The sequence below is a fragment of the Suricata suricatta genome, chromosome 12 (genome assembly GCF_006229205.1).
Source record: "Suricata suricatta isolate VVHF042 chromosome 12, meerkat_22Aug2017_6uvM2_HiC, whole genome shotgun sequence".
Lineage (NCBI taxonomy): Eukaryota > Metazoa > Chordata > Mammalia > Carnivora > Herpestidae > Suricata > Suricata suricatta.
In genome coordinates this window covers 91,229,497-91,257,253 of record NC_043711.1, presented here as the reverse complement: position 1 = coordinate 91,257,253, position 27,757 = coordinate 91,229,497, and the positions used below count along the sequence as shown (strand labels likewise).

Here is a 27,757-nt window from a genome sequence, read left to right as displayed (position 1 = left end):
GGGCGGGGCGGGGGCTCAGGCTGAGGGGCGGGGCCCTGGCGGGGCGGGGCGGGGCCGGGCCCGCGTTAAGAGGATCGTGGCGCGCCGAGGTCCCGGCAGGTCTCCGGGGGTGATCACCGACCGGCAGAGGAAGCATCGCTGGGGCGCACGCTTGGCACCATGACCCAGACGCCAGCCTTCGACAAGCCCAAAGTGAGCGCGGGCGGGGCTTGGGGTCCGGCTCCTTGTTTGGTTGGAGGGCTTAGGGCGTCCCCACCCCGGGAGCTCACCCGGGCCCCTGCAGCCGCTTTCTTCCTTCAGCTCAGGCCCTCGGTGCCTCTGGGCAGTTTAATGAGAGACCAAGAGTGTCCTGAATCCCGAGGCGCCCCCGGCTGGCCTCCGAGTTCTGCTTCTGCCCCTGACTTGGCCTCTCTGAGTCTCAGTTTCACTACCTGTTAAATGGGCCTTGTGGCTCCGCCAGCGCCGGTAGCTGTGTGAGCTTACGCAAGGGGCTTGATCTCTCGAACCTCAGCTGCAAAATGGGGCAGGTGTCTACGCCCACAGGCACTTAGTGTTGTGGGAAACAGCTTTATACTCCAAGGCTGTGATGGGTTTGCTAGCGCTGAGGATGTCAGGGTTGTGGATGTGGCAGGCGTAGGACCGTGCCATAGAGCTGAGGGAGGGACGCAGGGCGCCCCCCTCGTCCCCCTCCCCGGCTAGGGCCTGAGTGGGCTTTAGGCCTTGGGTTCATTCCAGGCCAAGCCACAGCCACTGGCCCCAAGGGATAACTCCGTGGTCCCTCCTCCCACCAGCTGTGGCGGCTTGGGAATGGCTGGGTCAGGGAGGGTCTGGGCCCACTTGGCAGGCTTTAGAGCACTGAGGTTGAGTCCACGGAGGGAAGGGGTCCAGGAGTCTGCCCGCAGAGTGAATGGGCTAGCAGGGTTTGAGACTGCTGGTGGTGGTGGGGGGAGGGATCACAGGAAGGAATGAGCTGTAATCAGACTCAACTTCCCTTTCTGAGAAATGGGTGTGAGTGATGATGGCAGATACCATAAAAGACTTGAGGAGCATCCCGGGGCATCCCGTGTGTGTGTGTGTGTGTGTGTGTGTGTGTGTGTGTGTGAGAGAGAGAGAGAGAGAGAGAGAGAGAGAGAGAGAGAGAGAGAGAGAGAGATTGATTGCGGGGCGGGGGGCAGTGGGCAGCGCTGGAGGAGGTAAGGCCAGCCCTCACTGCCCACATCCCCCAACAGGGTGCTTGCTCAGCTACTCTGCCACATGTCAGCCCGGAGGGCCTTCCTGTGGAACCCCACCCCAAGCCTCCCCCACACCTTGTGTCTCCTTCCTTGTGAGGGCTCTTTTTTTCTTTTTAAAATGCTTTGGATTCCCTCTGCTTTTGGGCTGGGGACCCACCTTACCTCATTATGAATCCTAAGACAGTAGACAAAGCCCCTGGACTGGAAGCGACATTGGGGCTGTGGAGATAATAGGGGACACTTTTGCAAATCTGTCCTTGCCATAGTTGTAACAGCCCGTGGGGGAGAGATCATTGTTACCGTTTCTTGGCCTCACCCAGTCCTCTCTGATTCAAGCTGGTGGGTTATTTCCCCTCGCTGGGCCTCAGTTTCCCACCTGGGAAATGGGCCCCACCTGCTTGTGGGGGGGGTGTCCAGAGTTAAAAGGGGATGTTTGGGTGGGAAGGTAGAGTGTTCTCCGCTGTGTAGGTGAGATGTGACTACATTTTATATTGCAAGGAGGGAACGTGCCTGAGCTGGCAGGAGAAGCCAAAACGAGCATGTCTCAGCCATGGCCGCCAGAGCCAGCTCCCCGCCTCCCTGTGGGGGGAGCAGATAATCATGAGAACTAGTATTAGTCGCTGGAGCTAATGAGTTGTTAGTGTTCTGCGCCGGCTCCCATTCTCAACACATTACCTTTATTAATTTGGTTCTCGCAATGATTCTGTGAGAGGGCTGGCATCAGCCCATTATACAGATGAATAGAGGCACAGGAAAGTTACCAAGGCTAAGATCACACTGCGAGGAAGTAGTCAAGCTGGGGTTAGAGTGGGGGGTGGCTTCAAAAATCCGATGCCCACCCAGGTTTCCTGAACTCGCCTTTGCAGAAGCCTCTGGCGCAGAAGTGCCAGCGCCCGGGTGGGGGCCTTTCTGGGCCGGGAGTCTTTGCTGGGCCAGTTGGTGTCTTCTGCCTAGTGCCGGGGAGGCCCGCCCGGCCAGCTTTCAGAAGGTAGAGCGAGGGTGTGCTTTCCAGACTTTACCGTGTACTCGGGGTACCTGAGTCCCTTGTTAACACTCAGACGCTGAACTGGGAGGTTTGGGGTGGGACTTGAGATGTTCCCTTCTAAGCTCGCAGGCGATGCCGCTGGACCACAGCCCACCCGTCTGGCTGCCTACCTGCTTTGATGGTGTTAATCTGACAGATGCTTCCTGAGCACCTGCTGGGCCCTGGAGAACGTACAGGGAAGGTGGAGTGGGGGCCCTTATCAGTCTCTTTCTGCAGGAGGCAAGGCTGGAAAATTGTGGGGTGCTTAGGAGTTCTTTGTCACAGAGGACAATGCTGATCATGTGCCTATTTTATTTAAAAATTTTTTTAATTGTTTATTTTTGAGATAGCAAGAGAGACAGCATGAGCAGGGGAGGGGCAGAGAGAGAGGGAGACACAGAATCTGAAGCAGGCTCCAGGCTCTGAGCTGTCAGCACAGGGCTTGAACTCACAAGCTGTGAGATCATGACCTGGGCTGAATGAAGTCAGATGCTCAACCAACTGAGCCACCCAGGCGCCCCAACGCATGCCTATTTTTGGAATAACAGTGGCTTCTGGTGACTTACATCACAGCGTTCTCTGGACACCTGGACAAGGTAGATCTCTTCATCTGCCTTTAACAGTTGAGGAAACTGAGGCATGGAGAGGGGAAATGACTTGCCCAAGGATACACTAAAAAGCAGAAAGCTGTAGACAGGCAAGTGAGTTGGCCCTGGTTGTAAGAGCACACTTTCTACACTGTCCCTCCCTGATGCAGAGAACCGGGGCTGAATCTCCCACTTCATTTTCTTTTAAGGAAGCTCTATGTCGGGGGTGCCTGGGTGGCTCAGTCGGTTAAGCATCCGACTTTTGGGTTCAGCTCAGGTTGATCTCACGGATTTGTGAGATCGAACCCCCCATTGGCTCTGCATGGACAGCATGGAGCCTGCTTGGGATCCTCTTTCAAAAAATAAATTTAAAACGCAAGCTCTATGCCCAAGGTGGGGCTTGAACTCACAGCTCTGAGATCAGGAGTCTCCTGCTCTCTTGAGTCGGCCAAGCACCCTGCCCACAAAATTGTTCTTTCTCCTATTTGCATGTTACTGTGGATCAGGCACTGCTCTAATGGCTTTGCATATATTCATTTAATGCTCACAGGAGCCTTTACAGTAGGTCCTCTTCATTGACGTCTGAGGAAATGGCTCAGAGAGGGGAAGAAACTTTGCAAAGCCACACAGCCAGAAAGCAGAGCTAGACTTGAACCCAGTTCTACCTAGAACTGAAATAGATGCTATGAACCGCCTTGCAAACTTGCCAGTTCCCACCTAGCGGGCAAGGCAGTGAGAATCAGAAGAACCTTGGACTTCAGGTAGACTGAGGGGGGGATCCTGGCCTCACTGTTAACAGCCGCAAGAGCTCAGGTGGGCATTTCTCTGAACCTCTGCTTTCTTCTGTTGACAAAAACCAAAGTCCTGGGATCTTGGGGAGATTGTGCTGAGTGGCACTTGTGAAGCCCCCCGGCTGGCAAGCAGCAGGCCCTCAAGTGTGCTGTCCCTCCCCCCAGGGCTGCCGTGGGAGCCCGGAGGCCCCCTCCACCTTCAGAGTCTTTCTCCCCTTTTGGACTTCCTGCCACAAAACCCACTGTTAGCCCTGTTTTGGGCTCTCAGTGCTTTTTGGTTACCAGAGTCCCCTGTTTTTAAAAAGCCCCTCCAAGAGCCCCCCTGACCCATTATAACTCAGGTGGCACTTGGGGGGGCAGGGAATGAATGGGATTAGGTTTCAGGGAAGCCTTTTGTTTGACAGAGGAGGCCAGGACCAGAGAGGGTACATGAGGTCACACAGCGAAGTAGGGAAGGCGGGCTGCAGTCCTGATCTACGTCTGATCTTGGGTTGGCTTGGCCTGGGTGGGAAGGGGCCCTATGAGCTGGGAAGAAATTGTCTACCTACCCAGTTGTCCTACGAAGGTGTCCCCCTGGGGCAGGGGAGGGTAGCACTGTCCCCTGCCCTTGGATGGGGGAGAAGAGGAGACCAGGGGGCCCAAAGTGAGGTCCAAGCTTATCTTTACCCAGAGTGTTGGGGGGCAGGCTCAACTCTCACCCCTTAGGGTGCTGCGGCCCCAGAGCAGCCGGGTGAGGAAGAAACCAGCCCTGGTGTCCTTGTGACCATGGAGGCACAACAGCGAGGCCCCACCCGTGCTGGCTCCTTGTCCCGGTTCTCAGTCGCTCTGTTTAGATTTCACCAGTATTGACTCTAATCAGCACTGACCTGCAGGATGAAGGGAGTGCATTGTGGCTGTTACAACTTCTGGCTTTGACTCAAACAGCTTCCGGCCGTGGTGCTCAGCCGGCTGTGTCTGCAGGCTGGTTCCTTAGTCTCTCGGCGTCTCTGTCTCCCCACCTATGAAGTGGGGAACAACTGGACTGTGCTGAGCTCCTAGACCGCTGCTCCATAGGATGTGTCCCTGGCTGAAGACACACCCTCCCATCTCTGAAACATACATCTGGGGAAGGTCACAAGAAGCAGCTGAGAGCTTGTCCTGCCCCAATGCAGCTGGTGGCACTGGGAGCCCCTTCAGGTTTGTGCTTCTGAGCTGCGGAAGCTCAGATGGGGCTGAGCACAGAGGACTCCCTGGAGGAAGTGTGGCTGAAACAATTTGTCAGCCCAGGGCTGCTCTGCCTCCTGGCTTTTCCCCAAAAGTCAGCTGAGAAGCCATGATGGCCTGTAGGCACGTGCGGCTCATTGCCAAGAGCAGTGCTAGGGAGGGAGAGGGTGTCTGGTTGGCTGTGGGCACCTGTGGCTCATCCAGGTTTTGGGGGTTGGCCAAGGAGTCCTGACCACTCTGCCCTCTCCCAGCCCAAGGGTTAGGTCAGTCCTTTCCTTGTCATAGGGGGAGGACACAGCACTGCTGACCTAGAACAGAGAGTGGAGAAAACGATCGCTTGGTCATTTGATGGGTGCTGAGCGCTTTTTGCTGTGCTGGGCATGGTCCTAAATGCTAAAGACCCAGCATAATGACACATTATGAGTGTGAGAGTCCGCATTTTTAGGGAACTAATAGGGAGATGGACGTGGCAAGTGATTTTAAAAAGTCAGCAGGATGAGAACAAAACTGAATGTTTTGTCGGGGGGTGGGGTGGAGGGGCTGGTTTGACTTGGCCTTGAAGGCACACACCTGCCATTTAGGAGCCCGAGTTTGATCAGGGAGTGTCTGGCCCAGGAGTCCATGACCTATGTCCTTGCTTGGCTCTGCCACTGACACCTCAGGTGAGTGAATGCACCTCGCTGGCTTCCACCTGGCAGGCTGGCATCTCCTGAGAGCAAGACTTAGCACGTGTGCTCCTGCCCCCACCGTACCCAGCATCTAGTGGGAGCTTTACTAAGTATTGGTAACTGAGGGTGCTTCCCGCTCCTCTCTGGATTTTGTGCAGTTATTTTCAGATGCTTGCTGTGAGTCAGCCTCTCGGGGAGCAAGTGCAGGGGAGTGGGGGTGAGACTCCCCTACAGAGAGGCCAGGTGGCCGGGCACAGGTCTGGCGCCCGCTCCAGGGCAGTGGTGTGGCCTATGGGCGGGATGTGGGCAGGTCATGGAGTTCCTTGGAGCTCAGTGCCCCTCTGCCCTCAGTAGCCCGGGGCTGAGGTGTACCCTCCGGAAGGTGTACCTTGCCTGAAGGTCAGGATTAATTGAGATACAGGACCTGATAGTCGGCAGCTGTGGTTCTTGCCCCTTACATTAGCCTCCCTGAGGCTAGGCCTGCAGGGAGAGTCTAGCAAGAGCATGTGACTCAGACCTGGGTTCAAATCCTGCCTCTGTTGCTGCCTGCCTTTGTGTCCCTGGATACTTCTTTGAACTTTCCGTTTCTGCCTCTGTAAAATGGTCCTGTGGTTCCTGCCTTGCTGTCGTGAGGATGAAAGCAGTTAGTGTGGCTGGTCTGGTACATCGTAGATACTCAGTAAGTTAGAGGACACCGCTGTTGCCTTTTCCTGAGTGGGGACAGGAGAGCAGGGTCCCCATTATCCCCTGGGGCATGCTGACATCTTCATGGGTAGGGGCTGTTCTTCAGAAAGTTCCAGAGAGGCCTGCCTGAGGAGGTGGTTCCTGGCTCTGCTTCTCTCCTGACACGAGTCGAGGCCGTTCCCCCCGGACACCCCAGGAGCGGTGGGACCTGTGGGACACGGCGGGGCAGCGGGCCCTGTTTCCCTGTCCCAACGGGTGCTCTTGCCTCCCGCCTCTTTCCTCCTCTGTCCCCCCCGCCGCTGCACTGGTTAGCCCCTGCGCACGGAGCTCCTCCCGGCCCGTGCTGCGCGGGTACCCCTGTGGCCGCTTGCCTCTAGTCCCGGACTCCTGGGCCGCTCTGGCTTCCCTCTCCCCTCCTGTCCACATGGCTCCAGAAAGCACTTTTAAAGGTGACCTCCTATCCAGAACCTCCCGTGGCTCCACCTTCACTGTGACCTATCCTTGCCCTCCACCCCCTTTCCGCCTCTCTCCCGACCAGATCATTCTCTATATCCAGCCAATTCCCTCCCTGCTGCCTGATCAGATGTTGGCACACGGGGCTCCTCTGCCTGGAGCCCTTCCCTCTCCCTCCTCCTCTCCCCTGTCCAGCCCCTCCATTGTCCCTTCTCAGGGGGAGCCCTCCCGCCTTCTCCAAAGCCTCATGCAAGTGCCGCCCCTGCCACTCCCACTCTACAGAGAGGCCATTCTCTGGACCCACCTCTACCTCTAGTCCGTTCTCTGGCCCTTTCTTCCCCTTCAGGGGTAAGATTCTGGAAAGAAGAATCGAAACTTTCTCCCTTTCATTTTTTTTTTTTTTTTTTTGATCGCTACTTATTTCTTCCCCTATTCCAGCATGGATTCTGGCCCCCTCAGGCCTCTGGAACATTTCCTGTAGGACAGTGGTTCTCAACTTTTGGGGTTTCATATATTTAAAGTCAACGATGATCCCATGTGCAGGCCCAAGGATGTGACTTCACAGACCAGGGTGGGCCCATGTGTGGGTGACTTTCCAAAGCTTCCCAGGTGCTCCTAATGGGCAGCCAGGGCTAGGACTCCCTTCCCCCCTGGGTCCTGGTGCCCCGTGGCCTTAGCCCAAGGGACATATTTCTGTTCTATTGCTTGACATCTGACAGGACCTGCCTGTATTGGTTTCCTGTAGCTGCTGTAACAAATTACCACACACACCAATAGAAATTTCAAACAATAGAAAATGTGGGGGTGCCTGGGTAGCTCAGTCAGTTAAGCAGCTGACTTTGGCTCAGGTCATGATCTCCTTGTCCGTGGGTTTGAGCCCCGCGTTGTGCTCTGTGCTGACAGCTCGGATTCTTTGTCTCCCTCTCTCTTTGCCCCTCCCCCACTCATGCTCTCACTCTCCCTCTCTCAAAAATAAATAAACATTAAGATTTTTTTTTAAACAATAGAAATTTTCTCCCTGTTCTGGAGGTCAGAAGGCCAGCATCAAGGTGTTGGCAGGGTCACACACCCTGAGACATCCACTTGTTATGGCTTCCAGTGGCTCTAGGCTGTCCTTGGCTCGTGACCGCGCAGCAGCTCCCATCTGCCTCCGTGGTCACGTTGCTGCCTCTTCTAGGAGTTTTTCTTAAAACATTACCTCCCTCATACGGAGATGGGTGACTACACTATCTGGATAATCTCAGCTTAATGTAACTAAGATCAAACTGACCATGTCTCTCTTCTGGGCTGCGCCCAGAGCATGCGAATCACTACTCTTACCTGCCAAGGCCCAACCTGAGGCATCATCCTTGACCCATTTTTCTGTCTCCCTGCTTTTCCATATCCACTTTGCCACCCTTGTCCAAGGCACCATTCTCTCTCATAAATTTGACCTTCATAGCGTCCACCTGGTCCTGCTCTGAGTCCTCCTCCCCCTCTAGCTGGCTTCAAACCCTGCCGTAACTTCTCCATGCTGTCAAGTTAAAACCTGACTCCCTGTGGCCTGGGTGGCCCTGCCGCCTCACCATCCCACCGCCCCTCTCCTCTCGGAGCCGTATTTTGTTACCTGTCCTCACCATGTGCTTTCCTGCCACAGGGCCTTTGCCCGTGCTGTTCTCCCTGCCTCAGCCTGCCTTTGCCTAGTTGGTTCCCCTCTATCTTTTGGATCTTGGCTCAAGCTCTGTTTTCTCCAGGAAGCCGTTATTGACCCTCTAGCTGGGTAAGGTCTTTTGTTTATTATCTCTTTTAAGGATTGTTTGTGCCTCTCAAGGACTTGTCTTGGCTTGTGTTGGTACATTTGTCACTGACATTTGCTTCCACTGCTAAAATGTAAGCATCACAGCGGGACTCTGTCCCTTTAGCTTCGCTCTCCATTCCTAGCAGGGCCTCACCAGTTCGGCGAGTGCAGCCTCCTCACTGGCAGTGTTTCAGCATCTGTTACATGCTGGACTGGCGCGCTCCATGCACGAACATGGTGAAGCTTCCCGAAGCCCTAGGAGAAAGGCCTCTTTAGCTCCCCTATTGGACAGATGAGGACGCCAAGGCACTGAAAGTGAAGTAACTTTCTCTGGGGCCCCAGGGAGGGAGTGGAAGAGTCAGGACTCCAGATGTGACCACAAAGGACAGGATCACCAGCACAGCCACGTGAGGGTTAAGGATAAAACCCCCACAGGCTCAGAGAGAGGAGGCCCCTGTCCGGGGTCACATTACTGCTTGGCGGTTCCCGATGCTGAGCATTTTTATATTTTGTTTTGTTTTAATGTTATTTGTATTTGAGAGAGAGTGAGTGAGTGAGCATGGGGAAGGAACAGAGAGAGAGAGAGAGAGAGAGGGAGGGAGACACAGAATCCGAAGCTCTGAACTGTCAGCACAGAGACCGATACAGGGCTTGAACCCACAAACTGCGAGATTGTGACCTGAGCTGAAGTCAGCCACTCAACCGACTGAGCCACCCTGGCGTCCAACACTGTCATTGTCTCCTTTTTTTTTTTTTTTTAAATTCTTAGAATTGTTCGTGGACAGGGACTGCAGTTGAGAAACTGCGGTTCTGAGAGAGCAAGAGTCTTGGTGAAGATCGAACAGCCAGCAGAGGGGCAGAGCTGGGAGTCTAGTCTGATGTGTGGTCTCCAAGGCCAATGTCCTTGAACTCCTGGCTTTGTGTGCTGAACGATTGTGGGGCTGTGTGTGTGTGTGTGTGTGTGTGTGTGTGCGCGTGTGCATGTATGTGCGTGTGTGTGTGTGCGTGCGTGTGCGTGCGTGTATGCAGGTGTGTAGGGAATGATCACCAAGATGGCCAAGTATCTGGTACCTGTCTGGAGTGCTGGGAAGATCTTGGGTCACCTAATACTGATTCCTGATTATTGTGTTTAAGTAATATCTGCTTTTGCTGTTGAAAATGGGGCCCGCGTTTTGAAATCCACTGGGGATATTCATAGGTCCAGGAAGTCTGTGGTCAACACTTCTTCATGTGGGGTTTTGTTTAGTGGCTTGGTGGAGAGCAGACACTGCGGGGAGCTGCCATTTATCAGCTGGGTTGAGAACCGAGGCACTGGGCTGAGTTCCTGCCTCTCTGGCTTGCTGTGTGGCCTCAGGCAAGTTATTAAAAAAAATTTTTTTTAATGCTTGTTTATTTTTGAGAGAGACACAAAGTATGAGCAGGGGAGGGTCAGAGAGAGGGGGAGACACAGAATCCCAAGCAGGCCCCAGGCTCTGAGCTGTCAGCACAGAGCCTGATGTGGGGCTTGAACCCACAAACTGTGAGATCATGACCTGAGCCGAAGTCAGCCACTTAACTGACTGAGCCACTCAGGCGTCCCTCGGGCAAGTTACTTAACCTGCCTGAACTTCAGCTGTGGTTGATCCTCTCTGTGGTCTTAACTGTGAAAGAGCTAGAGATGACCTTTAAATCCACTCCCAGACAGGATTAAACAAGGAGGGTGTGTAAAGGGTTTAGTGGAGCATCTGTGCTAAGTGTCCAGTCGCTGGGACTACTGGTTATCATGGTCATTGTTAACACGAACCGTCTGGAAAGTCCTTCAGGCATTCATGGGTGTCTGTTCTCTCTCCCCCTTGTAGGTGGAGCTGCATGTCCACCTGGATGGGGCCATCAAGCCTGAAACCATCTTATACTATGGCAAGTAAGTCCTTGGATAAGAGACCTTCCTCCCCAGCATTTGGGGATTTTGGGGGCCCACAGTTCAACCCAGAGGACTCTGGAGAATTCCAGGGTTCTTGTTCCTTCTTATATCTCTGTGGAATCAAGCTGCCCCCCAGCCAGAAGAAGGTTGTCTGTGGACAAATGGAGGCCCCTCTGCTCTGAGCTGGGGACCCACAGCCCAGGGCTTCTGCCCTCTGTGCTTCTGACTCTTTCTTCAAGCTGCTAGGTGAGCCGGGAAGAGCTTGCCCTCCCTCACACGCAGGGCACACGTACACGCACAGGCACATGCACACACATGCACACCCACACAAGGAGGCAGGCCCCAGCGCTGAACCAGTCGCTGTGTTTTGAATCCAGCGTCTGTCAGGTGACGCACCCACACAGGATGCTGGGACCGTTTGCTGAGTCTCCTTGAGTGCGTGAATTTCATCCTTCCACACTTGGAGAAGAGAGGGTGTCACTATTCCCGTGTCACTGAGGAGAGCTGGGGCTCAGAAGTGAAGGCAGTAGCCTGAGGCCATGCAACCATAACTGGTAGAGTCTAGAATTGACCCAGGGGTCATCCAATCCCCAAGGCTTTCCCTGTCTCACCCTGGAAGCCTGCTGGGGGATGTGGACAGGGGGCCCTCCTCTGGGGGCCGTTCTTCCTTTTCCAAGTGGGAATGTGCCTCCTACTTCAGCTCTCTGCCAGGTGGGTGGGTCGAAGGGTCCCTAGTGCCCCCCAGTAAGGGACACCCGTCTCCCTCCCCACCTCCAGGGCTCATGGTGGCCCCTCTCTTGGGTCTAACACTTAACAGCAGAGACTTCAGAGCCCAGTGGGTCCGGATGCAAATATGAGAACCCCATTTCCTTGTCGCAACCTTGGCCTCTTTCCAGAGCTGACCTGGGAGGTGGGGGCCCTTGTGCCACCCACCCCTCCTTCTGCGGACCGTGCTCCTCACCTGTTTGCTGAGCACTCCTTCCATTTGGAGCTGGGAGGGCCTCGCCTCTCTCATTGCCTGGAGCACTTCAGCTCAGACCCAAATTTGAACACTCTGCTCCATGAGCCAGAGTCCCCTGGTTTCTCCAGACACTGCCATTCCAGTGTATTCGTGACGTTGGGGAGTCTGTCCCCCAACTCTCCTGAGCATCTCTTCCAACTCCAAGAGCTGGGGACAGAGGTCTGGCAGGAACGCTTTTCTCCACCTTGTCCTACTTGCGCAGACCTCACCCTGCCCTAGGAAGTTGCTACTGATGAAGTGTTGACTCGCTTTCCTGCGTCCTTGACTGTGTGCCAAGTGCCGCAAAGCGCCGCACCGGGCCCGACATGCTCCATCCCCACGACAACTTGTGAGGAGGTGCCACTGTTGTCCCCATTTACGGAGGATGACACTGAGCCCTGGCAGGTGAGGGGCCTTGTCTAGTAAGCATGGGTGTGGCCCCGGGTCCACACTCCTACCGGCAGGAGGCTTAGGTGAAGCCGTGCACAGAAACCCTTTGGCTCAGGGCTAAGCCCAGTGTGCGCAGAGGGCACTTAATGACGGCTTTATTAACGACAGCCGGCTGAGTGGGGTGAGCGGGGTGAAGCTGCTTGCCTTATCTCTGCCTGACCTTTGTCCATGCGGCGTGCTGGCGGTGGCCCCAGGGCCCCTAATGAGGCCATTAGGGCAGGTCACTGGGCACCAGGAGGGGATCTCCTGGTGAGTGCAAGTTAAAGGGACCAGAGGGCATGCGCTAGTGGAGGGAGAAGGCCAGAGTCCGGGCTGGGGTGGAGCAAGGAGGGAGGGGAATTGCCCCTGTGGGGAGGCCGGTCGGCTTTCCTGTTTCCCACGTGGCCCGGGCATGTCGGGAGCAGTGGAGGGGCCTTGGGGGACCCCGGGCAGGGGTGTTACACATGCCAGCTGGGGTTCGAGCCCGAAGTCAGCAGGCAGGGGACGGGGCTGTGGATGCCCATTAACACACCGGAGGACTTCCTGGTGGAGGTGGGCTGAGGGAAGGAAGACCCTCTCTCCGTCTGACCAAATCCAGTGGCCGCCTCTTCTGCCTCTGATTTTGGGCCTCCGTCAACCCTGTTCTCACCCGCTTCTTCCCTCCGCGCATGTGATTTTGTCCTCTCCGGGATTCTCCCTCTTTCTGAGTCTCCTCGGGACCCTGTCACCAACACACATTCTGACCTCTGGCCCGCTCTCCTCTCTTAGCCACCCTGGCCTGAGCCACCAGCATCTCCACCTGGACTGTGGCAGTGTCCTGCTGACTGGCCTCCCCCGCCTCCTGTCCCCACAGCACTGTAGTCAGAACAACTGCCTTAAAGCGTAGTCTGACCAGACCCCTCCCCTGCTCACACCCTCCCACACTCTCGGCTTGCTTAGGGTCAAAGCCAAAGTCTGCTCATGGCCCTTAGAGACCTGCAAAGCCTGTGTGGCCTCTCTGACCTCTTCTGCTACTTAGTCCACACTGGGTGTTTTTTCAAACCTGCCAGACCTAATAAACACAGAGAGGTTGGGTAACTCTCCCAAGGTCACACAGCCTTTAAGGAACCCAGCTGGGATTCAAAACCAGTCCATCAGACTTAGCAATTTGCTGTCTTATGCTGGACACGTAAACAGCCTCATTTCTTTGTTCCCTGCCAAGAAAGTACTGTCTTACGGACAAGGGTGTGGAGGTCCCCGGATGGGACAGCTTCTACCCTGGGGGAGTTGGCACATACAGCAGGAGGATGGACTTTGAACTCCGAAGCCTGAGCCCCTCTTCCTCACTGGGCTCTCTGGCCGGGCTCCTTGTGGGCGTATCACCCACCACAGTGGGAAGAGGGGACTGGCCCAGGCAGGGCTAACTGAGGGGTAGGGACCATCTGAGAACCAAGCTTGTTCCCTGGAGCCTTTGCTGCCGAGGAGGGCCTGTGGTGGCATGAGTACCCGGGGCCCTAGGAAGACCTCCTCCTTGCTCAGCGTTGGGTCCCAGGCTGGAACTTTACAGCTTGGTCCAAGCAGCCTCCAAGGCCCAGTCCTGTGTGAGATCCCAAGAGTGTCTCTGGTTGTTTCCTGGTAGGACGTTTGCAGTAGCTCTTGGACCTGTTCCCCACACGGCGGCCAGAAGGAGCGCTTAGGTCTCTTCATGCCACTTCCCTGCTTGAAATCCTTCGGTGGTTTCCTGGTGCACTGGGGATCTAACGCCCTAACTTACCCGCACTGGGCTCAGCCTGCCCTCTGGTCCCCCACCTACCACTCCACCGTTCTGAACTCTAGCTGCCCGGCCCTCACCTTCCCTCCTGGCTTCTGCCTGGCGCCCCTCTTGTTCCTTCTGTCTCCTTCCTAGTTCTGCCTAAGGGGCATCTGGGTGGCTCAGTCAGTTAAGTGTTCGACTTTGGCTCAGATCATGATCTCGCAGTTCATGAGTTCAAGCCTGGTGTCAGGCACTGTGCTGACGGCTCAGAGCCTGGAGCTGCTTCAGATTCTGTGTCTCCCTCTCTCTCTGCCCCTGCCCTGCTCATATTCTCTCTCTCTCTCCCTCTCTCTCTCAAAAATCAACATTAAAACATTTAATTCTGCACAACAGTCCCCTCCTCTGAGCAGCCTTCTCTGACCACTCTGTCAAAAGATCTCTTGGAGGCTGATGAGAGTCTGGAGAAGGGGGCACTAATGGGACAGACATTTATGAAGTAAAATAAGTGGGATTTTGGGACTGGCTGCTGGTGGGCAAGGCCGACAGAGTCCCAGGGGAGCCCCCCCCTCCATGGGTTGGGCAGCTGGGCTGGGGGGTGAGGGGCTGTATTAGGGAATATGGAGCGAGGGGCAGGAGGTGAGAGGTGGCAGCAGGTGGGTAGTCAGACGCTTGGGTCTGCCTTGGTTACTGCTGTCCCATCCAGTGCCTGGCCCTTCCTAGGCTCTCAAGTGGTGATGTGTAGACGTAGAGATTTCTGGATTTTTGGGTGAGAACCTTGAAGGGGGAGGAGTCCGCGTGGGCAGGTATCAGGAGGAAGAGCCCCACATGAAGCGGAGGTGGTGGGGGCAGGAGGAAGACCGTCAGGAGAGCTGCACAGAGCGGGTCCAGCAGAGCCCAAGCGAGTGTAGCCACCGCGTTTGACCACGTGAGCGCCAGAGCCTTCCTCCGCTTCGCCACCAGCTCCCAAACACAGCACTTAACCACTACCGGCTGCGGGGAACCCTGAGGGGGCCTTGGGGCAGGCTGCCGCACTGCCCTCCGTGCCAGGACCACCCCAGCGAGGGCCTCGCCCCCACAGTGTCCTGCAGGGACATGCGGCTGGGGGTGGGAGTGGGGGCGCTCCTGGGCCATCGGGAGGAGAGGAGCACCCATGTCACCTTAGGGATTGATGTGGGGAAACACTTCAGTCTCTTAGTGACCGAGGTCAGTAAAGAACGTAAACACTATTCAAACTTCAGTTTCTCTGGTGACTCCTTCCTTCCTTCTTCCGCTCTTGCTTTGCAGATAAGCATGTGCTGGAGCCCGAGTCGGTCGCCTAATTAATTGTTTGCTCCTATTTTTTCATCGTTTATGCTACTCACTGGAGGCGTTTCTCCGCTTTATTTTCTGTTCATTGGATTACATCCTTATGATGATCGGCACCATATTCTTTTAGGTTTCCGGGAACCCTTTCTTACCCTCTGCGTGTCCCCTTTCTGAAAAGGATGTTGTGTTTCAGGGATGTGACCTCTTCTGTCCCCGAGGCTCTTCGCTGTCAGGGTTTCAGGTTTCCTTCTGTTCTCTGTGTTGTTTCCTCAGTGCTCTGTTGGCCTCCTGTCTTGTCCCTTTGTGGCAGAAGCATGTCTTGAATGTCTGGTGTTCTTAAAAGTGGGTAAACTGAGGCCCACGGTGACCTGAATGTCCCAGCAGAGGAGGCCAGCCCACCTTCGCACCCCGCTGCCCCTGGCTGGGAGGAGGTTCCCGGCCAGAAGGGCTGTTGTGGGCGAGCCCCGTACGGGGTGCGTGGGCAGAAAGGGGCGATCGCTCTGAGGTGGACGACCAGGCCCCCCATGCCTTCCCGGGGGTCTCCACCGGACGCTTTCCTGCGCCGGGCAGGCCCCGCTCCTGTGCGGGCCAGATGGCGGGCGGAGGAGGGAAGTCCGGCGCCAGCCCCTGCCCCAGGCATTGTGGGGCTGCAGTTAGCGCCCCGACAACCCCTGGCCTGGCATAAGCCCAGCTGGCCCTCCCCGCTCCTAGGGCTGAGGAGGAAACCGTGGGCTTGCCCTGGCAGCTTCCCAGGCGCCGGGGATGTGGGTGTGTGCGTGCGTGTGCAGACTTTAATTCCGGTCATCCCCTCTTCGGATTCCCTGGCTGGTCACAGCCTTGGGAAAGATTCCAGTCTGAATTCTAAATGGCCCAGGCCTCAGTTTTCCCATCTGTTCAATGGAAGGAGTGGGTGAAGAGATCCCTGGGTTTCCTGTTCTGGTCCCTTGGGGGAGGTGGTTGGGTCCTGCTCGGGACTGTCCGCTGCCCTCACGGCTCTGTTCCCAGGAAGAGGGGGGTCGCCCTCCCTGCTGAGACTGCAGAGGAGCTGCGGGACATCATCGGCATGGACAAGCCCACCAGCCTCCCGGGTTTCCTGGCCAAGTTTGACTACTACATGCCTGCCATCGCGTGAGTCACCCTCTGCCCCAGGCCCCCGGTGACATCCGAGCCTGTCTCACGGTCTGCACCTCCCCCTTAGGGGTGAAACCCAATTCTGTTTCTCATCCTTGTGTGTACTTGAGTGAATCTCTCCCTACCTTTGGGTCTTGAGTTTCCCCTTCTGGAAAGTGGGTATAATGTACTGATATTTCTTCAATGTCCATAGAAAAGCGATAGAGGGTGAGGTCAAGAGCTCAGATCTTGGTGTCTGATCCTTTCACCAGATAACTGGGACACTGGGAGAACGTACCGTCTCTGGGCCTCTGTGCTCTTATCTAGACCACGGGCTCGCGGCCCCATCTACGTCCTAGGGCTGCAGTTTGGATTGGACACAGCACTGTCCTCAGCAAGCCTCCTTTTACAATGAAGATACTTGCTACCTTTATGGATAGCCAGGCCCTGGTGTTTGTGTTTTTTTAATAATTTTTTTAATGTTTACTTAGTTTTGAGAGACAGAGCATGAGCAGGGGAGGGTCAGAGAGAGAGGGAGACACAGAATCTGAAGCAGGCTCCAGGCTCTGAGCTGTCAGCTCAGAGCCCAATGTGGGGCTCGAACTCACAGACCATGAGATCATGACCTGAGCCAAAGTTGGACGCTTAAGCGACTGAGTCACCCAGGTGCCCCTAGGCACTGGTGTTCTTATGCATTTAATAGCAGAGTCTCTTCGATCTAGACAAATATGTGTGCAGCTCACAGAATTTCACGTTTTGTGGTTGTCGACAGTCCTGCCGGGTGGACACGCTCCTCGTTTGCAGAGGAGGGAACGAAGGCTCGGGAAGTATGGGGGCGTGGCCAGGACCACACAGTGCACAGGGTGAAGCCCACATCCTCCCCCTGATGCCACCTTGACCTTCCTGGCACGAGGCAGAGTTTCCCAGGGCTGGTGAGACTCAGGCCTTTGCAGTCTGTGCTGTCAGAGCTCAGGAAGGGGAAGAGGCAAATGGGCTGGGGACAGTTAAGGAAAGCTGCCTGGAGGAGGAAGTGTGGCCCAAGCTTTGGGATAGACAAGGTGTGATGTCCAGAGGGCTGGACCTGAGGAAAGGTGTGGACCTGGTACCAAGTATGGGCTGTTGGAGGGCCAGTGAAGAAGGTATGTGAGGCAGATGGAAGCTGTGGGCTAAATTAGTGGGAGAACGAGTCTGAGGAGTTCTGGGGAAGGAAGATGTGGGCCGAGGCTGCTTGCTGGAAGATTCTGGAGTTGGCCTGGAAAACACCAGCTGTTCCCATTCCTGGCCCTGGCAGGCAGATGCACTGGCACACACGCCCCTTCCTGCAGGCACCTGCTGAATCTCCCCGGACACCCCTGCATTGGAACACCCATGCAGGTGGAGCTCCTGACGGGCTGAGGCACCTCTCCCACACCACCTCCATGGCAGCTCCTGTCCCTCAGACTGATGTCTGGCTCCCTGAAGGCCCAAGGTGACCAGGCAGTTTGACGTCATCTCCTTCTGAGCTGCTTGGTCTTTGGGGCTATGGCCTGTGAGCCCAATGTCCCTACCCCCTTGCCACCATCCACAGGTGTGAGATAAGAGCCCTCACCTTCTGCCCTTACCCTTTGGCTCTCTCCTACCATATTGGCCTCTTGGCACCTTGGCCAGCAAGCACACTCCTGATCTCAGGTCCTCTGTGCAGGCGGTTCCCTCTGCCTGGAATGCTGTTCCTGTATCTGTTGTGGCTAGCTTGCTCACCTCCTCCTCTGGTCTGCTCCAGTGTTACTTTCTCAGTGAGGCCGCCCCTGATCCTACTGCTGAAAATCCTAGTCCCCTCCCCTGGTTTCTGTGTATCCATAAAATATCTCACCATCTGACCTGCTGTAGATTTTACTTTTTAAATTTTTAAAAAAGTTTTATTTATTTTGAGAGAGAGAGAGAGAGAGGGGAGAGAGAGGGGAGAGAGAGGGGAGAGAGAGGGGAGCTTGAGCAGGGACGGGGCAGAGAGAATCCCAAGCAGGCTCCATGCTCAGCCAGAGCCGACCTGGGGCCAGCTTAATCCCACAGCCATGAGATCATGACCTGAGTGGATATCAAGAGTCAGATGCTTAATGGACTGAGCCACCCAGGCGCCCCCTACTGTAGATTTTAGATTTTGCTTATTTACTTGCCTCTCTTGCTCACCTGCAGGCACTGCGGGGACAGGGATTTTGTCTACCTTGTTTGCTGTAGCCCCTGGGCCTTGGACCATGCTTGTCACAGTGGGGAATGAATGTGTTCTGCGGCTGGGGGGGAGGGGGAGGGTATCTGGCACTCTCTTCCTGGGAGTCCAGAACCCCTGCAGCAGGTCTGAGTTCTCACATGCAGGCTCGGCCCCTGCCCCCCAGGGATGGCAGCAGCTGACCCCTTTCCCTGGGAGTTGGCCAACTTCCCCCAAGGTGCTTCCCTCACACATTCTTCACTCTAGTAACCATTTACTGTTTTCATTCTTCATGGTGGAAACTTCCAGCTAGGCACCGTTCATTGTCACTTGATCAATACTTAAGAGTGGCCCTTGGCAGGTACTATGTGCCTTGCTGCTAGAGCCAGCAGCCAAATAACGACTAAAATTCTTTAAGCATCTACCTGTCTGCGCCAAGCACTGGCCTAGGCGAGTTTTATGATGTAAACATGTTTGTCCTCATGATCACATTTGACATAGGCGTCAGGGTGACTCACCAGAGTCCCGCAACAGGTAACTTATGGGAGCCAGGATTCAAGTCTGAGTTGTGGGTTTTACCCCCACCCCAGGGTACCCTCTGGATTTGTCATCTGTGTCCTTCTCTCTCTTTTTTAATTTTTTTAAATGTTTATTTAAAGAAGAGAAGAGAGAGAGTGTGTGAGCGGGTGACGGGCAGAGACAGAGGGAGACACAGAATCTGAAGCAGGTTCCAGGCTCTGAACTGTCAGCACAGAGCCGGACATAGGGCTCGAACCCAAGAACTGTGAGATCATGACCTGAGCTGAAGTTGGCATGCTCAACCAACTGAGCCACCCCGGCGTCCCTCTTCTCTCTTCTTAAAATTAAAAACAAAAACACTTATTTTTGAAAGAGAGAGAGAGACAGACAGACAGACAGACACAGAGTTGGAAGCAGGATCCAGGACCTGCGCTGTCAGCACAGAGCCTGACGTGGGGCTCAAACCCACGAACTGTGAGATGACCTGAGCCGAAGTCAGATGCTTATCCACCTGAACCACCCAGGCACCACTCCTCTGTTTTATTGGGGGTAAATTGGTAAATAGAAATTATATGCATTTGAGGTGTTTTGCTATATCTGTCCATTGTGAAATGATCATCATGGGCAAGCTAAGTTAACATATATATCCATAACTGTGGTTAGTTACCTTTTGCTTTTTAAAGAACATTTTTTTAAATGTTAATTTATTTTTGAGACAGAGACAGAGCATGAGCAGGGGAGAGACAGAGATGGTGGGGTGGGGGGTGGGGGGTAGACAGAATCTGAAACAGGATCCAGGCTCTGAGCTGTCAGCACAGAGCCTGACATGGGGCTTGAACCCTGAACCATGAGATATGACCTGAGCTGAAATCAAACGCTTAACTGACTGAGCCATGCAGGTGCCCCCACTTTTTCTTTTTTGTGGTGGCAACACTTAAGATCTACCCTCCTAGCAAATCTCAAGTATGTGATCTGTTAAGTGTGTGGCTAACTACGGTCACCGTGCTGTACATTAGGTCTCCAGAACTGACTCATCTTGTAGAACTAAAACTTTGTACCTTTTGCCCAACATCTGTCCTCTTTCCCTGCTCCACCTGCCGCTGGCAACTATGGTACTTCCTGCTTTTAGGAGTTGGACCGTTTTAGATGTCACATTTAAGTGAGATCATGCTGTATTTATCTTTCTGTATCTGGCTTATGTCACTTAGCATAATGTCCTCCAGCTCCATCCAAGTTGCAAATGGCAGAATTCCCTTAAGGCTGAATGATATTTCACTGCGTGTGTGCGTGCGTGTGTGTGTGTGTGTGTGTGTGTGTGTGTGTGTGTGTGTGTGTGTGTGTGTAGGTAGCATATTTTCTTTATCCATTCATCTGTCCGTGGACCTTGAGGTTGTAACCGTGTCTTTGCTATTGTAAGTAACGATCTCGGTGAGATCCTGACTTCATTTCCTTTGGATAAATATCCAGAAGGGGATTGCCAGATCATACGATAGCTTTGTTTTTAATTTCTTGAGGAGCCTCTGCACGGTTTTCCGCAGTGGCCGCACAGACTCGCGTTCCTTTCAGTGGTGCACAAAGTCCTCTCTTCTCTGCGTCCTCACCATCACTGGTCTCTTTTGATTGTAGCCACCCTACCGAGGTGTGAGGGTGAGGTTGTGATTTTGACTTGCATTTCCCTGACGATTAGTGATGCTGAACACTTTTTCATAAAACTGTTGGCTACATGTAGGTCTTCTGAGAAATGTTTATTCGGGTCCTTTGCCCATTTTTTGAAAATCAGCTTATTTGGTAGTTTTGCTGCTAATTTGCGGAAGTCCATTACAGACATTGATAGTAGCCCCTTATCGGACAGGATTGTGTAGTCGTTTTCTTCCATTCTGGAGGCGGCCCATTCACCCAAGACTCCCCTTGCTGTGTGCTTTTGATGCAATCCTGCTTGTCATTGTGCTTTGTTGCCTGTGTGTGTCCTTTTATGTCTCTCCCTGCTGACCTATGCCCACCACTCAACAAACATTTGTGTGGCCACCACATCCTCAGCTCTGTCCTGGATTGAGGGGTCCTGGCCCCGACAAGACCGATGGCAGGACCCTGGTCTCATGGAGACTGCATTCTGGCAGGGAGGTGGAAATTGGTCAAGAATCCATGGGATGAGTAACGTCAAGTTGGGGTGCGAGCCGTGGGGTAAAGGCCAGGGGAACACGTAGCATCGCAGAGGAGCCCTCTTAAGGTCGGTCAGGGAAGGGCTCTCGGAGGCGGCACCCGGCTGGAGCTGGGGTCCAACTGGAGAGGAGCACAGGACGATCCAGGCAGGCGGGGGGTGCTGCAGAGCCTCTGATGTGGGAACAAGCTTGACTGTTCCTTGGACAGAAGGAAGGCTGTGGCGGCCTCATGGGATGCGTGAGAAGGTAGGTCTAGGGAGGGTGACGGACCAGAGTGTACAGGCCTTGTGGGACTGAGATTTCATTCTAGATGGTAGGAAGCTGCTAGGTTTGGAGTGGAGGAGCACTGTGGTTTGAGTCACATTTTTAACAGATTGCTCTGGCTGCAGTGTGGAAAGCAGTGTTACAGGGGCAAGCTTGCAGACAGGGAACCCGAGGAGAGGAGCTGGTTAGAACCCGGGTGGAGGGGGCAAGAATCGGCATGTGGTTTGGAGGTAGAGCTGACCAGACCTGCCATGCTTCTAGGATCTTCTCAGATACCCAGAACTGGGGGCCGGGGGCCAGATGATCTGCCAAGGATTGGGGACAGCCTTGTTGTTCCTGGAGCTCCTAAGGGACTTGAGGAAGGTTGTCCCAAACTCTTCTCTTCCCTTCCCAGGGGCTCTCGTGAGGCCATCAAAAGGATTGCCTATGAGTTTGTCGAGATGAAGGCCAAGGAGGGCGTGGTGTATGTGGAGGTGCGTTACAGCCCGCACCTGCTGGCCAACGCTAAAGTGGAGCCGATCCCCTGGGACCAGGCAGAGTGAGTGACCACCTGGAGGGATTGTTCCCAGGCTTTGGTGGGATGGGCCAACCTGAGACTCAGGGGCAGGCTGGTGGGAGCCCCTGACCTAATCTTGCTCCCCCCCTCCCCCCATCCCATCCATGGCCTCAGAAAGTTAAAGTACTGTCCTTAACTCTGTCACAAGGGACATTCCCAGCCCTCACCTGGGCTGGCTGGTTTGCTTATTTATATATTTATTAACCTTCAGAAAAAGTCTGTGGCTGTGTCTTGCCCCCTTTGTCCTGGACACAGGCCCACAGTCTAGAAACATTAATCCCTTGTCCAGTGACTTCTAGGTGTCCCGATCCAACCGTGTGGCCCTTTCCTACCCCTCTGCCTGGGCTCCAGGGGTCTCTAAGTGGCATCGCCCCACCCCCTGGCCCCCTTCTAGCTACAACTCTGATACGTGCAGACGAGTGGGAATGCGAGCAGGCGGGCTTAGTGGTTCCCCGCATCTGCAGGGAGGGCATGTCTGATGATAGGCACCCCCCACCCCTGCCCCACACGCACCTTCCAGGCAGGAAGTGCCCCTGCAAGCCAGCAGTGCGCTGCACCAGGGCTTGGGGCCTCGTCTTGAACTCTTCTTCTCTCCCGGCCCCAGCCCCCCATGTCCCAGTCCCAGGGCTGTGTCCTCTAGACTTTTGTCCCTGTCCCACCCCTACTCTTCTCCCTGCACAGAGGGGACGTCACCCCGGACGAGGTGGTGGCTCTGGTGGACCAGGGCCTGCAGGAGGGAGAGCGAGACTTCGGGGTGAAGGTGCGGTCTATCCTGTGCTGCATGCGCCACCAACCTGGTGAGTGTGCCCTCAGCCCCGCCCTGGGCTGCCCCTCGGACCCCAGCCCCGACCTCCCAGCCTGGCCCTGAGCCGCATCTGGGCTCCCCCAGCCCCCAGCCCCACGGCACTTATTGAGCCCCTCAGGAGGACCTTGGGGCTTCAGTGCTCTTGACAAGAGAGAGACCCTTCCCCCCAGGGAGACCGGGCCTCACAGCCACATGACCTGCAGGAAGCACAAAACCAGAGGAACTTGGACAATAGGAAAAAAAAACCCGAAGCCAGGTCCCGTGTCGAGTGACTTGCATGTGTTTTCTGCCACCAGCAGCCTGCGAGGCAGGCCTGCCGTTGTCTCCCTCTGACAGAAAAGGAGACTGAGGCCGGGAGGAGAGAAGCCTGTGGCCCCTCAGTCAGGAAGGAGGAGAGCCCACATGGGAACACAGGGCCGTCTGGTGCCAAACCTGTGACCGTTCATCCATTTTTAAACCCTCCACGAGGCCTTGATTGGTCAAGAGGATGGAGCACGTTAGCGGCACATGCAGCAGTGCTAGCTGTGGGTTCTGTTTTGGGCTTCAGTGTTAAAACGTGGGGGCCTCCATCTCATGGGCTAAGTGAGGCTGAGCATACCCCTACCCCCTTGAGGGCCGTGCTGGGGACCAAGCCAGGCCCCGCCCTCGGCACTTTCCATCCTGGGCCTTGCCAAGGGCCTATGTGGCAGCAGCTGGCGTCCTCTCTGAGAGGAGAGGAAACCAAGGCCCTGGATGGAGGCGTTGGCTGAAGGCCAAGTGCTTAGGCCTTGGCAGGCGGGATCTGAAGTTGAGACCTGGGTCCCCCCGCCCTGCCGCTGGCTTCAGGTTTGGGGGCAGTGAGCAGGGGGGGCCTTCCCTCAGTGCTGCCCTCAGAGACCAGGAGGGCATCTTGCCCACAGACTGGTCCCTGGAGGTGCTAGAGCTGTGTAAGAAGTACCGGCATCAGACGGTGGTGGCCATTGACCTGGCTGGAGACGAGACCATCCAGGGGAGCAGCCTCTTCCCGGGACACGTGGAGGCCTACAAGGTGGGTCCCAGGGAAGGTGGGGAGGGCGGTGCCGGGTGAGCACCAGGACGGGGCGGTCACACGAACAGTGAGGCTGCCGCCACCACCGCCATCTCTGAGTGGATCTTAGTTGGGTCTTGGGGTGCTAGAAATAGGGAACTTGGTATAAACAGAAGAGTCCCCCTTGGTGTTGGGAGTACTCTGTGTGAGCCCATCTCTGCCTGTACCTTGCTGTGTGAATCTGGGGGAGACTGCCCCATCTCTGGGCTTGTTTCATCTGTTGGGATGATGGAATTAGAGCAAACATGTCAAAGCCTGACGGTGCACTTCCCATGGATGAAGCAGGGGCTTTAGAGAGGGGGCGCTGGAGTCCCCTCTCCCAGATTCAGAGCTTGGCTCCCCACTTCCTAGCTCTTTGGTCATCATCCTGTTACTTTCCTGGTCCTGTTTGTCCTTTTCTAAAAAAGGTATTATAAGACTTGTGGATGTTGGGTAACGTATACAAACCATTTCGTACGGTGACAGACACATAATGACAAAGGGTAGCTACACTTAAGATTATGATTATACAAACAAAACCCCCGACTTCCCCATCTTGAAGCAGGCCAACCCACTGGGCATAGTTCAAGGCTGCCCAAACTCGGCCCCAAAGTGTGGTGGAGGCTGGGCCCGCTGGGGCCCTCCCCCAGGCCGCCCGTGACGGCTCCTGCCCTTCCAGGAGGCGGTGAGGAGCGGCATTCACCGCACTGTCCACGCAGGCGAGGCGGGCTCGGCAGAGGTGGTGAGACAGGTGAGGGGGCCGGGCTGCTGTGGGGCCCTTCTCCCCGTTTCCTCCTCACGGGATACTGGGCCCCACTCTGACTCTCTGCAGGCTGTGGACACGCTTAAGACGGAGAGGGTGGGACATGGCTACCACACGCTGGAGGACGAGGCCCTTTACGCCCGTCTGCGGCATGAAAACCTGCACTTCGAGGTGAGTGGCCAGGGGGCGAGGGAGCCTAGGTGGAAGGCCAGTGACCGTGGGGCCAGCATGGCAGGAGTGGACGGTGGGTATAGAAGCTGCCAGGATGGAGCTCATGGGACTCGGCAGCTGGGAGGCCAGCCTGGCTGTGGGGAGAATCGTGTCCCAGCAGGGGGTTCCAGCCTGGGGACAGGGTGGCCTGGGGGGACCCGTGCCAGCCACCCACCTGCTCTTCCAGGTCTGCCCCTGGTCCAGCTACCTCACAGGCTCCTGGAAGCCGGACACGGAGCACCCAGTGGTTCGGTGAGGCCTAGGCCCTGGGGCCTATTTGGTTTGAACAGTAAAGTCAAGGGTGGGAGGGAAGTACAGGGGCTGGATGCTGGCCAACGTGGGGGCCTCTGGATAGGAAACCCCTACGAGGCTCTGGGGAGCGGGTGTGCTGTAACAGGCCGAGGAAGCCTGCTCCTGAGTGGCAGACCTGCAGCCTAACACACTCTAACCCACCACCTAACCAGAGGCCTTGGTCCTTCTCCCAGCTATCCTGACTGTGTCCTGGGGGTGGCATCAGGCCTCAGGAGGGCAAAGCCACCTTTCCCTGACACAGGAAAAGGTGGCGAGAGCTTGGGGGGACCATGGTCAGGCCTGCACTGGTCTGTCTGCCAAGCTTAAGAAGGGAAGGAGTTTGGGCTGTGATCGGATTACAGGGGGGTCCTGAAGTCCTGTCAAGATGGTGGAGCACATGGTACCTGCTGAGTGTCCCAGATAGTGACATTTAAGGGACAGGGAGACTGGTACTGCGGTCCCCGAGAAAAGGGTTTTAAGACTAGTCCACAAACTGTAAAATTGTGCTACATAAGTCAAGTGAGGTAAGAGCCAGGAAAGGCCTGGGTGTATAGACGGTGATCTGGGATCATGCCAGGAGCCCTTTCCATGCAGTGCTGGTTCAAGAGTTGATCCCAGTCAGATTGAGGGTGAACATGGTGGAGTCCAGATGACTCCCCAGAGTGTGGCCTGTGAAGATGAAGGCTCCAGAGGGTGCTGCTTGCTGGGCCTCCCTGCTTTCCAGGCCATTCATGGATCCCAGGCTGAGCCCTTGATTGCAGGCGTTGTGACACCCCAAATCTGTCCCAACAGGAGTATCTCTGGCCCCACACATATCCCACCTGTCTCAAATTTCTCCAGATTCCTCTGCACATCACTGTGGCCTGTAGTGCCACTGCAGGAACACTGAACCTCATGGTCTCTGCTCTGTCACTTGCTGCCATGTGACCTTGGATGTGTCCTTCTCCGCTCTGAGCTTAATCAATTGCCCGTGTTCATTGAAGAGGTTGGCCCATCACTAGATGGCCCAGGGCTCCCTTCCATGTTCTCTGGTTTCAGTGATCTGCCATTCCACCTGTCCCTCTTCTGCCTTTGCCAAGCTCTGGCCTGGTTGGATGGGTTTGCGTCTTGAGTTGTTAGTTATGTGGCATTACACAAGTCACCTGAGCTGAGGTTCCTCTGTCTAGCGAGCAACTCTTCTAGGTCTAAAGGTGCTGCAAGGCTCAAGGGAGGGTGAAAGCCAACGTGTGGGGACTGTTCACCCAAGAGTAAAAGGAGGCTCTTCCCTCTCCCCTCACCCCTGTATCCAGGTTCAGACGTGACCAGGCTAACTACTCGCTCAACACGGATGACCCACTCGTCTTCAAGTCCACCCTGGAAACTGATTACCAAATGACCAAACAGAAAATGGGCTTTACTGAAGAGGAGTTCAAGAGACTGGTGAGTGGGCGTGAGCCCTGGTGGCCTTGACTCTTGGCCCTGGGAGTGTGTGAGGCCTGCAGGTCTTGGCCAGGGCCCAGAACCTCTGGAGATGAGGAGTAAGTTTGCCTGGACAAGCCAGACCTAGAGTTAGGTGCCCTCTATGGATAAGACCTCAGGCTGGTGTGCTGACCCAGTACTAGGTTTTCTTAGCCTTTGCCTGGATCAAGTGCCTGCAAAGAATCTGATAAAATCTGTCCACTCTCTCCCTGGAAAGGTGTGCATACACGTTTCAGGCCATTCATAGATCCCAGACTGAGCCCTTGATTATAGGGGTTGTGACACCCCAAATCTGTCCAGGCAGGAGTATCTCTCGCCCCACACATATCCCACCTGTCTCAAATTTCTCCAGATTCCTCCGCACATTAGTGTCCTATGGTGCCACTCCAGGAACACTGAACCTCATGGTCTCTGCTCTGGCACTTGCTGCCACGTGACCTCGGACATGTCCTTCTCTGAGTTTAATAGGTTGCCCGTGTTCAGTGAAGAGGGTGCCCCATCACTAGATTGCCAGGGCTTCGTTCCATGCTCTCTGGGTTCATATTACGCACCATTTTGGTCCTTCTAGAACATCAACGCGGCAAAGTCCAGTTTCCTTCCAGAAGATGAGAAGCAGCAGCTTCTTGATCTGCTCTATACAGCCTATGGGCTGCCACTTTCGGCCGTTGCAGGTAATTTCCGGGCTGGGCTTCTGGGCTGTTGACCTGCCCTGGCTGTAGCCTGACTTTCCGTGGGATTCCCTACAAGAAGCACCCCCTTCTTTTCCTGGGCGGCACCGAGAGGGTGTGGGGATCTCCCTGGCTACGTGGCTTTAGCTGACGGCCCTGCTCACCAGGTCAGCTTACTTTTGGTAGAATGCAGTCCCGAGGCTGGTCTCAGGGGTTTCTAAAGTGCAGTCCCAAAGGTCTTGGCAACTTGGGTTGTCACCATGGCCGCCTACAGCGAAGGGCAGGGGAGCTGAGCCTTGGTCTTAGCTCTGTTCCGCTTTCTTCCTATGTGACCTTGGCAAAGCATTCTCTTGCTCGAAGCCTCAGTCTCATCTGAAGAAAGGGGTTCCTCTCTGGCTCTGATGCTCTGGGATTTTTTTTTTGCATCTTGGGAACTAGCGGGCGCCTAACCTTTCTGTGTCTCTGACCTGGCAAGCAGGGAAGCATCCCTGAGGATGTCACGGACACCTCTCCAAGCCCCCACCCTGTGAATGGAAACTCCCTGACTCTGGGGAGTTGAACGACACTCTTACCTTTACTCCTTCACGAAGACCAGGATGCCCATAGTCTGCCAGTGCTGCTGTTGGAGCCCACGTGCCTGTTTCTGTACACGTGGACGCTTCAGCACGCCGCATCTCTCTTGTGACTGTGGACCAGAGTCTGGGTGAATCTGAAACCTTCCTATGGTGACTCATGCTGAAAATCTGGTGCTCAATAAAGAAGCCAATGGCTAGTGTTGTGCAGCGCTGTGGTCTTGGGCGGAGTGAGAACAGAAGGAGCCTGTGGGTTCCCAGACTTGGGCAGCCTGCTCGGCAGCGGGATCCTGAGATCCTGGTGGGCGCTGGAAGGGGCACTGGGAGCTTCTGGTGCTGGGGGGGCAAAGAGGGAACCATAGCCTGCCTCCCT

At 55.3% G+C, this 27,757-nt stretch overlaps 1 protein-coding gene across 4 annotated transcripts; it reads left to right on the top strand.

Annotated features, from left to right (window-relative positions):
- Nucleotides 1–66: 66 nt before the first annotated feature.
- ADA (adenosine deaminase) lies at nucleotides 67–27,595 on the top strand. 4 transcript variants are annotated; one of them, XM_029918467.1, is made up of 12 exons: nucleotides 68–192; nucleotides 10,258–10,319; nucleotides 15,791–15,913; nucleotides 21,411–21,554; nucleotides 22,254–22,369; nucleotides 23,277–23,404; nucleotides 24,102–24,173; nucleotides 24,273–24,356; nucleotides 24,583–24,647; nucleotides 25,976–26,105; nucleotides 26,713–26,815; nucleotides 27,288–27,595. In XM_029918467.1, exons 1-12 carry the CDS (start codon nucleotides 160–162, stop codon nucleotides 27,302–27,304), a joined length of 1,077 nt encoding a protein of 358 aa, XP_029774327.1. In that variant the 5' UTR covers nucleotides 68–159; the 3' UTR covers nucleotides 27,305–27,595. The 4 variants fall into 4 exon arrangements, with proteins under 4 accessions (XP_029774328.1, XP_029774327.1, XP_029774325.1 ...); XM_029918465.1 differs by having other exon boundaries at nucleotides 69–192; nucleotides 24,255–24,356; XM_029918466.1 differs by having other exon boundaries at nucleotides 70–192; nucleotides 24,255–24,356; nucleotides 27,291–27,595.
- Nucleotides 27,596–27,757: the final 162 nt, after the last annotated feature.